Genomic DNA, 12330 nt, shown 5'->3' with positions numbered 1-12330 from the left:
AACTTCATGCTAAAAGTCTAGTCTCGATTGAGCTGATCGTTGTGTATAGGATTGAGCTAAGTATTTTATTTCATTTCTCTACGTCAGTAGATTGCCACGGATGTGTATAGTCTCGTCACCGTGGCTAGATCATTTCGAGATTCATCATTATAGTAAACCCGTTCCATTCTCGAAGAAAACGCCCATGTTGATTCCCAAAACCAGACTTCACCACATATCCGTAGTATGACTTAGATAGGCTTAATCTGCAGAAGGGATGAAAGGGTAAGTAGATTGTCTGGAGGATCGAAAAAATCTTGGAAAATTACCTTGAAATGGAGAGAGATGAGAGAAAATATGAGCGCTTTCAAATCCTGAACGAGGTAGTAGAAAACTCGGAGACCCTCGGGGTCTGCAGACTCGGTCACGTCTACTAACGAACCGATTTTCGCGGTCTGCACAATCCAAACACGTTAGCACTTGGCTGTACCTTTGCTTAGACCACCGTATCGGGGATTCAGCGCACCTCAAAGGAGATATGTTCGTTTCCGAGTCTGATCTCGAGCTCTTGCCGTCCATCCTTGTTCTTCTGTGGCCATTTCGAATCGTCCTCCCTAAGCTGTATTAGCAGACTACGATTCCGTGCATGTCATTGCCAAGGTAATGCCCATACTTCATGATCTCGCTCTCTTTGATAATGCGCTTGACCTCCTGGATCATCGCCGAGCTCACGCACACTGTAAATCCCATCAGTGAGCACGTAGCCCTCAGCACGCGGTCATGAATCCTGGTACTCACTTTCTTTGCGGATCAGGGAGTCGTTGCGATAGTTCGAGTTGTTCGCATACCGAACCGCGGCACTTCGGCCGTCGCCAAGGGTCCGAAAATCGAATTCTACAAGCCGTTAGTCATTGCAAGAGAACAAGAATAACTTCGGTGCACACTGACCTAGAAACTCATGCCCAAACCGCCCAGAGTGACCTGAGCTGCGGGGCTGTCAGCAGCTGAGGAAATCTGGGCTATAGAGCAATGGTCTGCCTTACTAGTAGCGGAGATAAAAAGGCTCGTTCTGGTTCGACATCTTGAACACGTTTCAGAGCAAATATGTCGGGACTGACGTTTTCAAAGCAAGATTGCATCGGTCGAGGCGGCCTTGTACCTTGACTGCCTTAGTTTACAGGTTGGCCCGGGCGAAGCTTAGTCATCCACACAGTCCGGACAGCTTGCTCCGCCGCGCAAATGGACAAGTTGATACTCAAGCCCCGGGTTGCCAAACAATTGCACCGATGAATGCAAGGCAGGTGAGGGGAGCTTAATTAAGTCAAATAACATCTACCATCCTACTTACGTGTTTGCGGGAGAGTGATCTTGGTATTTTCTCCCGTCCCTCTCGAATGCTAAACGACAACTTGTACTAATCGACTCCCAAGCTCTCCTCCCTCCTTATCCTCCCACCACCCGTTTACGGCCGTCTGCCTCTCTATTCCAGGCACCATGGCGTCATTTCTGGAAAATGCTTACAGCTTGGTCCATTTGGACAATACTGCTGATCAACCAACTGTACAGGAGCTGAAATTACAACTAGAGAAGGGCAATGATGAGACGAAGGTGGAAACAATGAAGCGGATCATCACAATCATGCTGAATGGCGACCCGATGTCCCAACTCCTCATGCACATCATTCGCTTTGTTATGCCGTCGAAGAGCAAGCCTCTCAAGAAGTTACTCTACTTCTACTACGAAATCTGCCCGAAGCACGACGCCAATGGCAAACTCAAGCAGGAGATGATCTTGGTGTGGTAAGGATACAGAATCGCACGCTTTTGGCTCTCCTACCAGACTAATCAATCCATTTCTGCGCAGCAATGGTATTCGCAATGACCTCCAACATCCCAATGAATACATTCGAGGCAACACTCTCCGCTTTCTATGTAAGCTCCGTGAACCGGAGCTCATCGAACCCCTCCTCTCGTCCGCACGCTCATGCCTCGAACATCGCCACGCATATGTGAGGAAAAATGCAGTTTGGGCCGTGGCTTCCATTTTCCAACACTCCGAGTCTCTAATCCCAGACGCGCCAGAGTTGATTCAAACATTCCTCGAATCCGAGACTGATAGTACATGCAAGCGCAATGCGTTCGCTGCTCTGATGTCCATCAGCCACCAGAAGGCTCTTGAATACCTGGGCACAACTTTTGACAGCATTCCCAACACAGATGAACTACTTCAATTGGCGGAGCTTGAGTTCATCAGGAAGGATGCGGTGCAGAACACTCAGAACAAGGTGGGTCGGCTGTCAAGCATGCATCATACGCGACGCTAATAAATAAAAGGGAAAATACTTGCGTCTCATCTTTGATCTACTAGAGGCGTCGACAAGTACAGTGGTATACGAAGCGGCAACGTCGCTCACGGCTCTTACCAGTAACCCAGTGGCCGTGAAAGCTGCGGCAGGCAAATTGATCGAGCTCTGCATCAAAGAAGCCGACAACAATGTCAAGCTCATTGTACTCGACAGAGTTGATCAGCTTAGAAGTCGCAACGAGGGCGTTTTGGATGATCTTACCATGGAAATTCTTCGGGTTCTCTCCAGCCCTGACATTGATGTTCGGCGCAAAGCGCTCAGTATCGCCTTGGAAATGGTCTCTAGCAAGAATGTTGAAGAGGTCGTTATGCTGCTGAAGAAGGAACTAGGCAAGACGGTAGATGAGCAGTACGAGAAGGTAGGGATATTTTTTTGATCTGCAGCAAGGATCGAATACTGACAACGTACACAGAACAGTGAATATCGTCAGCTCTTGATCCAGTCGATACACCATTGTGCCATCAAGTTCTCTGAGATTGCTGCTAGCGTCGTCGACCTCCTAATGGATTTCATTGCGGACTTCAACAATAACTCAGCCGTCGACGTAATCTCATTTGTGAAGGAAGTTGTGGAGAAATTCCCTAAACTTCGTGCTTCTATCGTCGACCGCCTCGTTTCTACTTTGAGCGAAGTTCGTGCTGGAAAAGTTTACCGTGGTGTACTGTGGGTTGTCGGAGAATATTCCCTGGAGGAGAAAGACATCCGTGAGGCCTGGAAGCGGATCCGGTCAAGCCTTGGAGAGATTCCCATTTTGGCTTCTGAACAGCGGCTCCTTGACGAGGTGCCCGATGAGACTGCACTCAAAGAGCAAGTCAACGGCCATACCAAGCCTTCAGCTCCGACTGGTTCTCGAAAGGTGCTGGCCGATGGCACGTATGCGACTGAGAGTGCTTTGACTAGCGAGTCCGCTGCTGCCGCTAGACTTGAGGCAGTCAAGGCTGCTCAAAAGCCTCCTCTTCGTCAGTTGATCCTCGACGGTGACTACTACCTAGCTACCGTTCTCTCCTCGACGTTAACAAAACTTGTAATGCGCCACTCGGAGGTCTCGCAGGACGTCGCTCGGACGAACGCACTGCGCGCTGAAGCGATGTTGATCATGATCTCTATTATCCGCGTCGGACAGTCTCAGTTTGTCAAGGCTCCCATTGACGAAGATTCTATTGATCGTATCATGTGCTGCGTGCGCTCTCTCAGTGAGTTCTCTCAAAGAAAGGAGTTGGAGACTACCTTCCTGGAAGACACACGTAAAGCATTCCGTGATATGGTACAGGTGGAAGATAAGAAGCGTGCGGCCAAGGAAGCTGTTGAGAAGGCCAAGACTGCTGTTCAGGTTGACGATGCAATTCCCATCCGGCAGTTCACCAAGAAGTCTGGTCTTGAGGGTGCAGAAGAAATGGAACTTGACCTGGCCAAGGCTACTGGCGGCGATTCGACAGTGGAGACTGCGGCCTCGAAGTTGAGCCGAGTTGTGCAACTTACCGGCTTCTCGGATCCAGTCTACGCCGAGGCTTATGTCACCGTTCATCAGTTTGACATCGTTCTCGATGTGCTCCTTGTCAACCAGACTCTCGAGACCTTGCAGAACCTGTCTGTTGAATTTGCCACTCTTGGTGATCTGAAGGTAGTTGAGCGACCAACCACGCACAACCTGGGACCTCGTGACTTTTTGAATGTACAGGCTACAGTCAAGGTGTCATCCACAGATACGGGTGTCATCTTCGGCAACATTGTATATGATGGAGCGAGCTCGACTGAAACCCATGTTGTCATTCTTAATGATATCCATGCAGATATCATGGATTACATCCAGCCCGCTCACTGCACCGAGACTCAATTCCGGACGATGTGGACCGAGTTCGAGTGGGAGAACAAGGTCAACATCAACTCCAAGGCGAAGAGCCTTCGCGAGTTCCTCAAACAACTCATGGAGAGCACCAACATGGCTTGCTTGACTCCGGAAGCTTCACTCAAGGGAGATTGCCGGTTCCTGAGCGCCAATTTGTATGCCCGAAGCGTATTTGGTGAGTACCCGATTTTTATCCTATCCTTCCTTTTTGGGTTGGCAAACGCTGATCTTGGAATTTGTATGCAGGCGAGGACGCACTTGCAAATCTGAGCATTGAGAAGGAGGGCGAAGATGGTCCGATTACAGGTTTCGTACGGATAAGAAGCCGTTCCCAAGGTCTTGCTTTGAGCCTAGGATCGCTGAAGGGCCTGAAGGCTTCAACGGCATGAAGAGAGAAAGTATGAATTCTTGGTGTCAGCGTTTGATTAATTGTTACCCTATGATTATAGTCACCCGTATTACATGGCTCTTGATTACTCTTTTTTTCTCTTCCTATGGACGAATCTGTTGACTATATGCCACTTTTATTTCTTTCCTTATTGTACCTGATTAGAGAATGGTCTATTCAGATGGAACAACAAAAGAACTTTTCCCAATTCATTAGTGGTCCTTCAGTCAGGATGTCACTGGGAAAGAACGAGCACAGACAATTGAGCAACTAACCGATAACGCCGACAATAGAGTGGTATGTCAGCTGATAAGGATCAGTGGAGACAATCATAGGTCATCAACTTCAAACCACCGACTACACACTTGGACACAGAGAGATTGTCCTCGGTAGCTTGTGTCAGCCATGGAAATCTCTACGTGTCATCATCAATTGGCTGTAGAAGTAGGACACTTAGATTGACTGTTACTAGGGAGACTTTTTCCTGGCTATTATTTCCGTCTTTCCGAAAGGCACGATGAACAACATCCAAGGAAGCTGTTCCTGAGGTGGGGAAACTAATCCACTCTGAGATCTCCAATATATTGGGGCTAACCTCTTTCTCTCCATAACTACTAAGAAATAATAAAGTACCTAGGTCAAAACTGACTCTACCTCAATCTCGAACATCCTCCAAGAAGTTCTTGCCTTTTTCATTCTTATATTGACTATCATCATTGATTATCATTATTGTCTTGTCTTTCTGTCGTTTCTGTATTCGTTTTGGAATGGTTACTCGCTTTTGCAGGTAGTAATGGCTTCTCCCGACGGCGCTACTCGCCCTTCCTTCAATGCGGATCAGCCGGATTCCCACTCTCAGTTACTCCAACCCGACTCGACCTTGACAGTCGGACAGTCAATTACCTTGACTTTGGGTAGCGATGCGCTTGTTATTGCTGGTGAGCAGTGTCTGACAATCCATGCGTGCATGTCATGGTTGCACATTGCGCATTCTAACCAGCTTCTCGTACTTCTACAGACGATCGCTCCACGCGAAAACCGGACCGCGGCTGCTGCGGATTACTGTCAAAGTCGAGTAGGTTTCTCCATTACTTCGCTTCTCTATCTCTTCGACTTTTATCGTGTGTCTCGGGTATCAATAGGCACTTGCTGCTCTTGCGATCTGAATCAGGCATATTTCAAGGCAAATTGATCGTCCGATCTGATTAGGACCATGGCTAATGTTAGTGGATAATACAGAGACCAAAGAAACTCAATCTATCGCATTGTACAATATCCTTCATGCAGAAGTCTCCTCGGCAGGTCTGACCATTACATATGCGGACCCTGTAACCAAGCACGATGTTACCGTTGGTGCTTTGCAATACACCATTGCAGACGAAGACAAAGCAAAGGCCGAAACATTCACGGCCAGGCTACTTGATCTGGCATACGGTAATGCCCAGCGCTACAAGAAATTCAAGGTCCTGATCAACCCGTTTGGTGGGAAGGGTATTGCCTCGCGATTGTATCATCAATACGCGGCGCCGATCCTTGCTGCTGCGCATTGCGTAGTGGAAGTAGAAGAAACAACGCATGGGGGACACGCCACCGAGATAGCGGAACAGATTGACATAGACGCATACGATGCAATTGTATGCTGCTCTGGTGATGGATTGCCCTACGAGGTCTTCAATGGTCTGGCCAAGAAACCTAATGCTCGTGAGGCGCTATCTAAGCTCGCTGTCGCCATGATACCTGGTGGTTCGGGGAACGCCATGGCTTGGAACCTTTGCGGGACAGGTAGTGCCTCTGTTGCTGCGCTGGCAATTGTCAAAGGTGTAAGGACTCCCATGGATCTGGTCTCCGTCACGCAGGGCAAAACTCGAACCCTGTCTTTCCTGTCGCAATCTTTCGGTATCATCGCAGAATCTGACTTAGGAACCGATAATATCCGGTGGATGGGTGCCCACCGCTTCACCTACGGTTTCTTGGTCCGTCTCATGCAACGCACAGTGTGGCCATGTGACCTAGCGATAAAAGTGGAGATCGATGACAAGAACGCGATAAAGGAGCATTACAGAAAGTACGTGGCCGGAGAACCTCCCCGCCGCCAGTCTGAAGACACCGTCGCCGGATCGGGAGGGCTCCCCGACTTGAAGTACGGCACGGTCTTGGATGAGCTCCCGCAGGACTGGGAAGTCGTCCCGGGTGAGAACATGGGCAATTTCTACGCGGGCAATATGGCCATTATGTCCGCAGACACGAACTTCTTTCCGGCTTCTCTGCCGAATGACGGTCTGATTGATGTTGTCACAATTGATGGAACCATCAGCCGCCTCACATCGCTCAAAATGATGACAGAGGTCCCTGAGGGAGGATTTTTTGATATGCCGGATGTTAAGATTCGTAAGGCTTCGGCATATCGACTCACTCCCCGGGAGAAAGAGGGCTACATCAGTGTCGATGGTGAACGTGTGCCCTTTGAGCCGTTCCAAGTCGAAGTTCATCGTGGTCTAGGTACGGTGTTGTCGAAGTCCGGACACCTTTACGAGGCCGAGGGCCCTCGGCCATGATTACGAGTTTTATGGTCGATGCCATCATTCATTTGCTCGTACATGTATTGTTATTCGCCGGTCTCTGTACCACAAAATGATACCCTCGCGCAAGACTTATATAATTTTTCTTTTCCCCCTTTTGTTGTGATGTGGCTTTGCTGCAGGTGATATTCCAGCAAGGCTGGCGGGCAGCGGTCATTGCCATGTATACATAGCGGGCTAGGTCAGACCAGGAACTGATGGATTTTGACTGTACAGAGATTGATATAGATAATAAGAGTCGGCAAGACGCCTTGCTCCAAGCAAGGTCAAATGGACATGCAAAGCCATCACTACCATGCGCCAGAGAGAAATGCGAAATAGATGAATTTTTCTTACACCGGTCGAGCTCAATCGTCGGCGAAACCACCCCATTCCTGCTCACTATCATCGTCGTCATCCTCCTCCTCACTTTCCCTAGTCTTGAATCCCCACTGAACCAATCGGTCGTCGTTTAAGGTTTCTGCCGCTCTTGTTCTCACAGGCTTGAAGGGACTCTCCTTGCGGAGCTTCTCAATGGGGCGTAGCAGGAGATCCATGGGAACCTGACCCTTGACTTTCCGCGAAGAACCATCTTGTGCCTCCCCCTCCTCGAACTCAAGCACCTTTTCTATCTCATCAATCCAGATATCCAGCAAGTGGTAGCGAAGCCCATCCGGGCCATGGGGCATAGGCACATAGTTCGGGTTCTTCTCATCGGCAGGGGGCTGATCCGGGTCGAAATTGAGCGGACACAGAGGCCCTTCCTCGATGATGGTGATATATGACTCGAGCTCGGCCCAGTCACCCTCGCCATCCTGTCCCTCCTCCGCATCCGCTTCATCACGCGCTTCTTCCTCCTTGTCTGCTTTCGAGCGCTTCTTCTTCCCCGCCGCGGCTTGTTCTTCGCGCTTGCGCTTTTTGCTGGCTCCGTTGGTGTGTGCGGATTGCTGCTGCTCCCCCTTGTTCCCCTTGAGGAAGATCTCGAATGCCACGCCTACGTAGCAGCGGATCAGGTAGAGATATTTATCGAGCCGCAAGCGGTCCAGCGAGTGGAAGTCCCTGCCGATGGTGATCCAGAATGCGCGCAGGAAGCGGTGGAGTGTCTCCCGCGGGAGAGTCGGGACGAGCGTGTAGGAGAGGTTGCGGGCAAGGGCTTGTTGTGTGAGGGGACGGTCGGAGTGGTAGAAGCCTGTGCGATTGGGGGATGGTTAGTTGACTGAGTAGTTCCTGGAGGCTGAGGGCGGGAATGGACGTACAGAAGAAGAGGCCTTTCCAGAGCTTGAGGAGGTCGAGGAGGGTGAGGTCAGTTTTGGAGCGGAGGAAGAGGGTCAGGGATTCGGTTGCCTTGTCGCGTGTGCGCCTGTCTGTTTGGATAGAGGGCTTGTTAGTTAAGGTGTTCGGACTGGTAAAGTGAAGCTATACAGCGTTCGGTATTTCCATGGACATACCGCTGGAGGCGAGCTCCTTGACAAAAGGAGTTTTTTGCAAATTGCTCATGATTGATGATCTATGCTTTGGTTTTATTCATGTAGAAAAAGGTAGGATCGGGTCCGACTCGTTTAATGGCAATGGCGTATATTCTTCTTTCTTTTCTTCAATGTCGATGCGGCCTTGACCATGTTTCTTTTTTTTTCTTTTGTCTGTGTTTGCTTTGTTTGATTTGTATGGTGGGGATTTCTGGGCGGAGATAGACTTGAGGATTCTAATTGGAGAAGCTTATTGTACCTGTCTGATTGACACCTCAGGTATCAACGTCACTAACCATCCTCTATTACGGAGTACGGAGTACTCAACTCTCCCTTCATGCTAATGATCATCTGTCATAACAATAAGTAGAGTACTTGTTTATGATACTTATGATGCCTATGCGGAAAGGAGTACCGACAATGAAGCTCCTAGTAAAAACTAAGAAGCAATGGTGATTAGATGCCCTCTTCTATCCACTCCGCTCCTATTTACCTCTGTGGCTGCGCTACAATTAATCATGCTTGCCGAATAACTGGGACAGTTTATTTTTGCTTGCGTTCTCATTCTACGTCTAGCAATTCTAGACCCTCCTATGCTGACACGCACAGGATACCTGAGTTGTCTTGCAGTCCGCACATTCAAGTTAGATGAACTCAAGGCTGCATTCGAAATGACTGGACTCGCTCTCCGGCGTCACAGGATTTACAATCATCAAACCATACTCATTCCCAATGAGCGTGCCTCATAAATTATCGTCTCTAATGTCAATCCTGCGGGTTCTATCATGAATGAGAATGGTGAACCCCATGAGGATACAACGGTCGATATCTGTCAATCACACTATACAGGATATCGGACAGGAAAATCAATACGTCGACCAGACTTGGCAGCAGGTGAAAGAATTGTGCTTTAGCATACGCCGCGAGCAGAGGGAAGAGCTGGCTCGCATTGCATCGAACTTTCCCAGGCACCTCCCGATGGGTTCTGGTGTCAATGGCCTGGTCATTGAACTGGTCATTGAACGAATGGACACCCTTGATGGTGTCGAACTCAACGTTCAGTTCTTGACCTTGACCTTACGAATGACCACTTCGATCATTATGGATAACTTACCCGTCAACATACCCTGCTAGATTCTAGCCGATGGCTGGCCTCCTACTATTAACCGACCAACGGCGCGAATTAGTCCTCCCAACGGCAAGTGCTCGTGTTACCCTTCATCGTACGATCCTATACATTCACCTCAACGTTCGCCTCGATGGTAATTGCCACATTGCCCGACGCTGGAACCGGTAGCCCATCCATATAGTTAGTTGTTGTTCTGTTGCTGACAAAGCTTGCGATCCATCTCATGGTATCCCGATCAATTTTCTGTTTCCGAATTGTGAAGCAGCGTACTCCGTATATGATACATGATCAAACGCACCCGAGACATCGAGAAACAGGACGCTGGCAACATGGGACGGCGTCAGTTTCCAGGTCGTGTGTATTCTTTCCAACAGAACGTGGATGGCCTGCTCTATGACTCCCCTCCGTTTTCCCATGTGCCCTGGGGAGGAAGGGCGGTGGGGCTTTAACAGGTTATGTTTCTCGACCCTGTGACTCAGTGGCCTCGCCGAACTGACTCCATTACCTTACCCAAGGTATTTAGGAGCACCACCGGATGGTATGACTTTAGTTTTCCTCGCTCTTCTTGCTCAACCACACATATTATTTAGACTACGTTGTATGAGTATCTACCATCTACTTGCATACATTATTTGCATTGATATTGCATTGTTTATCGATGCATGTACGGTGTATCTACCCCATGATTCGCGCTTTAGGAAGAGAGATAGAGGTACACACCTTCTATCAAGGTCATATCAAATAGCGTCTACGACTCCATGCATGCAGAAGCTCTCTCGATGGTCTAGAGAGTTACGGAGTAGTTTAGGCTCTCTAGGACGGAGACTCCAAAATGAGGTAAAATGGCGTTGCCAAATGGATGCCATCATATATGCGGGGTACACGGAGCCTTTGCGAGAGTATATATCTTGTTCAGCGAGCTCAAATTTTACAGAGAGGACCCATCTGGATTCTGAATTGGGGTCAATTCGCAGGACTCTAGGCGCTTGCTCCAATGACAGCGCTGGTATATGGTTAATGTGATGGCTAGGTGCTCATAATTGAGACTTTAATTTACTGGGATGTGTCATGGTGATCCTGAGGGGAGTCTTGATAGGTTAATCATCTCCGAGAGAGAATCAATTCCACCTAGGACACAAGTAAAATCTTGATAGCACTAGGTAAGCGAGGGCGTGTTTTGTTCGTGGACTTGCCAGCTTTTTAGTTGCATCAGTTTCCAGCCCTCCGGAGGTCTGGGCGTTGGAGTGGTGGTACAAGTGCGGTCCATGGCTCTCGGCTACAGCCTACGAGCCCATCTTGCTATCTTCCAGAGGCCTTCTAGCAAGCTCGTCGTCTCTTTCTCTTCTCCGGCGGGGACATTCTGCATTCCTACGCATGGTAGAATTACTGCTAAGTACTGTGAGTACATTTCAGATATTCCTTGCTAATGTAGGTAGCACTATGGTACGTAGTAGACTCGGTTTCTTCCACGTTGGATGCCATCTTACTAACCTCCATAGCCGGCCAGCTGCATTGGGGACGACCAAGGACGCTGCGCGCCGGCCGCTTGAGAGTACCTGAAATCACCTTTCCGGTGACTTTCCACACTTCGCATTGTAGCGCTCTGAACCCAATATGATCCGCAGGATCTGTAGACAAACTTAATTCTGCGAGGCGCGGCAGCGCTGAGCAGGTTCTCTTGGGAAGATTTCAGGCCTCTGTCTTCTGATTAATCCTAAAAAAATGACACAGAACGTGACCTGATATGGATATTGCCAGCTTTTGCGGATTTAAATTCCAACGCCTTGCTGCAGCTTGCCTCCCTAGGTAGTATCCACCTGGAGGAGAAGCGAACCCTGAAAGCAATCTTTACCACGCCGAAGCTTGCAGTCAAAGCAGCCAAGCAGTCCAATTTATGCTATGAATGGGGCTCCTTGGGCAATTCGGAGCCATACAAACAGAGGAAATAGACCAGGCAGCGCACTGAAGCCACTGGGTATATGGAAGCTAGTAGAGGGTTGGGGAGCCCCAGATTTTACGTCTGAGCGGAGTCAAGCCCTCATATCAGCGGGCACTATGGATGTGAATAGGTTATTATTTCTGCCGCGAGGGGTAAGTGGGGTTCGGCCCTACTTGGTCCGGAACTGGCCTGGTGTCTAATTTGGACATGACTTTGCAGGGTCACGTACGGAGTATATCAGCCAGAGCCAAAAGTCGTTGGTGCCTGAGGCAGTTCACGAGTGCTGATAGGCTCGAGCATACAGCGGGCCTTGCCCGCTACAGTCTTGTTAAGAAAACATAGTTAGATTTAGTGTGGTTAGTGGTTTTGCTATGGCTCACCCTCAACGCAGAGCAGTGAGGGTGAGCTACTAGTTCAATAATGTTATATGACACTTAGCAGCTTACGCCACCTTAGTCTCCACAACCTGCGGTGAGTGTGATTTAGCAACTTGAATGAGCCATGGAAAGACTACTATTAGCATAGCCGGCCAACAAAAGAGGGTTAACCGCGACGATCCGACTAAGAGAAACGACCATGACTGAGAGACTGATATAAGCCTTTAATGCCTTAATTTTTAGTTCATAGCTCTTTTTACGAAAAAGGCTGCGCATCATTCTG

At 49.0% G+C, this 12330-nt stretch overlaps 4 protein-coding genes across 4 annotated transcripts, besides 1 other annotated feature; 2 read left to right on the top strand and 2 right to left on the bottom strand.

The window, feature by feature from the left end:
* Window positions 1–230: 230 nt before the first annotated feature.
* Window positions 231–1060, bottom strand: NFIA_014670 (mago nashi family protein; the record flags this gene model as incomplete). The annotated part of the gene is made up of 6 exons (XM_001264671.1): window positions 231–434; window positions 506–593; window positions 653–716; window positions 778–873; window positions 928–965; window positions 1023–1060. The coding sequence occupies 6 exons, from the start codon at window positions 1058–1060 to the stop codon at window positions 231–233; spliced, it is 528 nt and encodes a 175-aa protein (XP_001264672.1).
* Window positions 1061–1473: 413 nt separating this feature from the next.
* Window positions 1474–4579, top strand: NFIA_014660 (coatomer subunit beta; the record flags this gene model as incomplete). Its single annotated transcript, XM_001264670.1, has 5 exons — window positions 1474–1778; window positions 1843–2263; window positions 2313–2702; window positions 2757–4365; window positions 4437–4579. 5 exons carry the CDS (start codon window positions 1474–1476, stop codon window positions 4577–4579), a joined length of 2868 nt encoding a protein of 955 aa, XP_001264671.1.
* A 792-nt stretch (window positions 4580–5371) lies between these two features.
* Window positions 5372–7133, top strand: NFIA_014650 (putative sphingosine kinase (SphK); the record flags this gene model as incomplete). Its single annotated transcript, XM_001264669.1, has 2 exons — window positions 5372–5516; window positions 5818–7133. The coding sequence occupies 2 exons, from the start codon at window positions 5372–5374 to the stop codon at window positions 7131–7133; spliced, it is 1461 nt and encodes a 486-aa protein (XP_001264670.1).
* A 371-nt stretch (window positions 7134–7504) lies between these two features.
* NFIA_014640 (ribosomal RNA processing 1 family protein) lies at window positions 7505–8633 on the bottom strand (the record flags this gene model as incomplete). Its single annotated transcript, XM_001264668.1, has 3 exons — window positions 7505–8325; window positions 8393–8500; window positions 8585–8633. 3 exons carry the CDS (start codon window positions 8631–8633, stop codon window positions 7505–7507), a joined length of 978 nt encoding a protein of 325 aa, XP_001264669.1.
* A 969-nt stretch (window positions 8634–9602) lies between these two features.
* Window positions 9603–9626: a microsatellite.
* Between the last annotated feature and the right edge of the window lie 2704 nt (window positions 9627–12330).

This window comes from Aspergillus fischeri, genomic scaffold (assembly GCF_000149645.3).
Source record: "Aspergillus fischeri NRRL 181 1099437636249 genomic scaffold, whole genome shotgun sequence".
Lineage (NCBI taxonomy): Eukaryota > Fungi > Ascomycota > Eurotiomycetes > Eurotiales > Aspergillaceae > Aspergillus > Aspergillus fischeri.
This window is presented reverse-complemented; position numbering and strand designations above follow the sequence as displayed.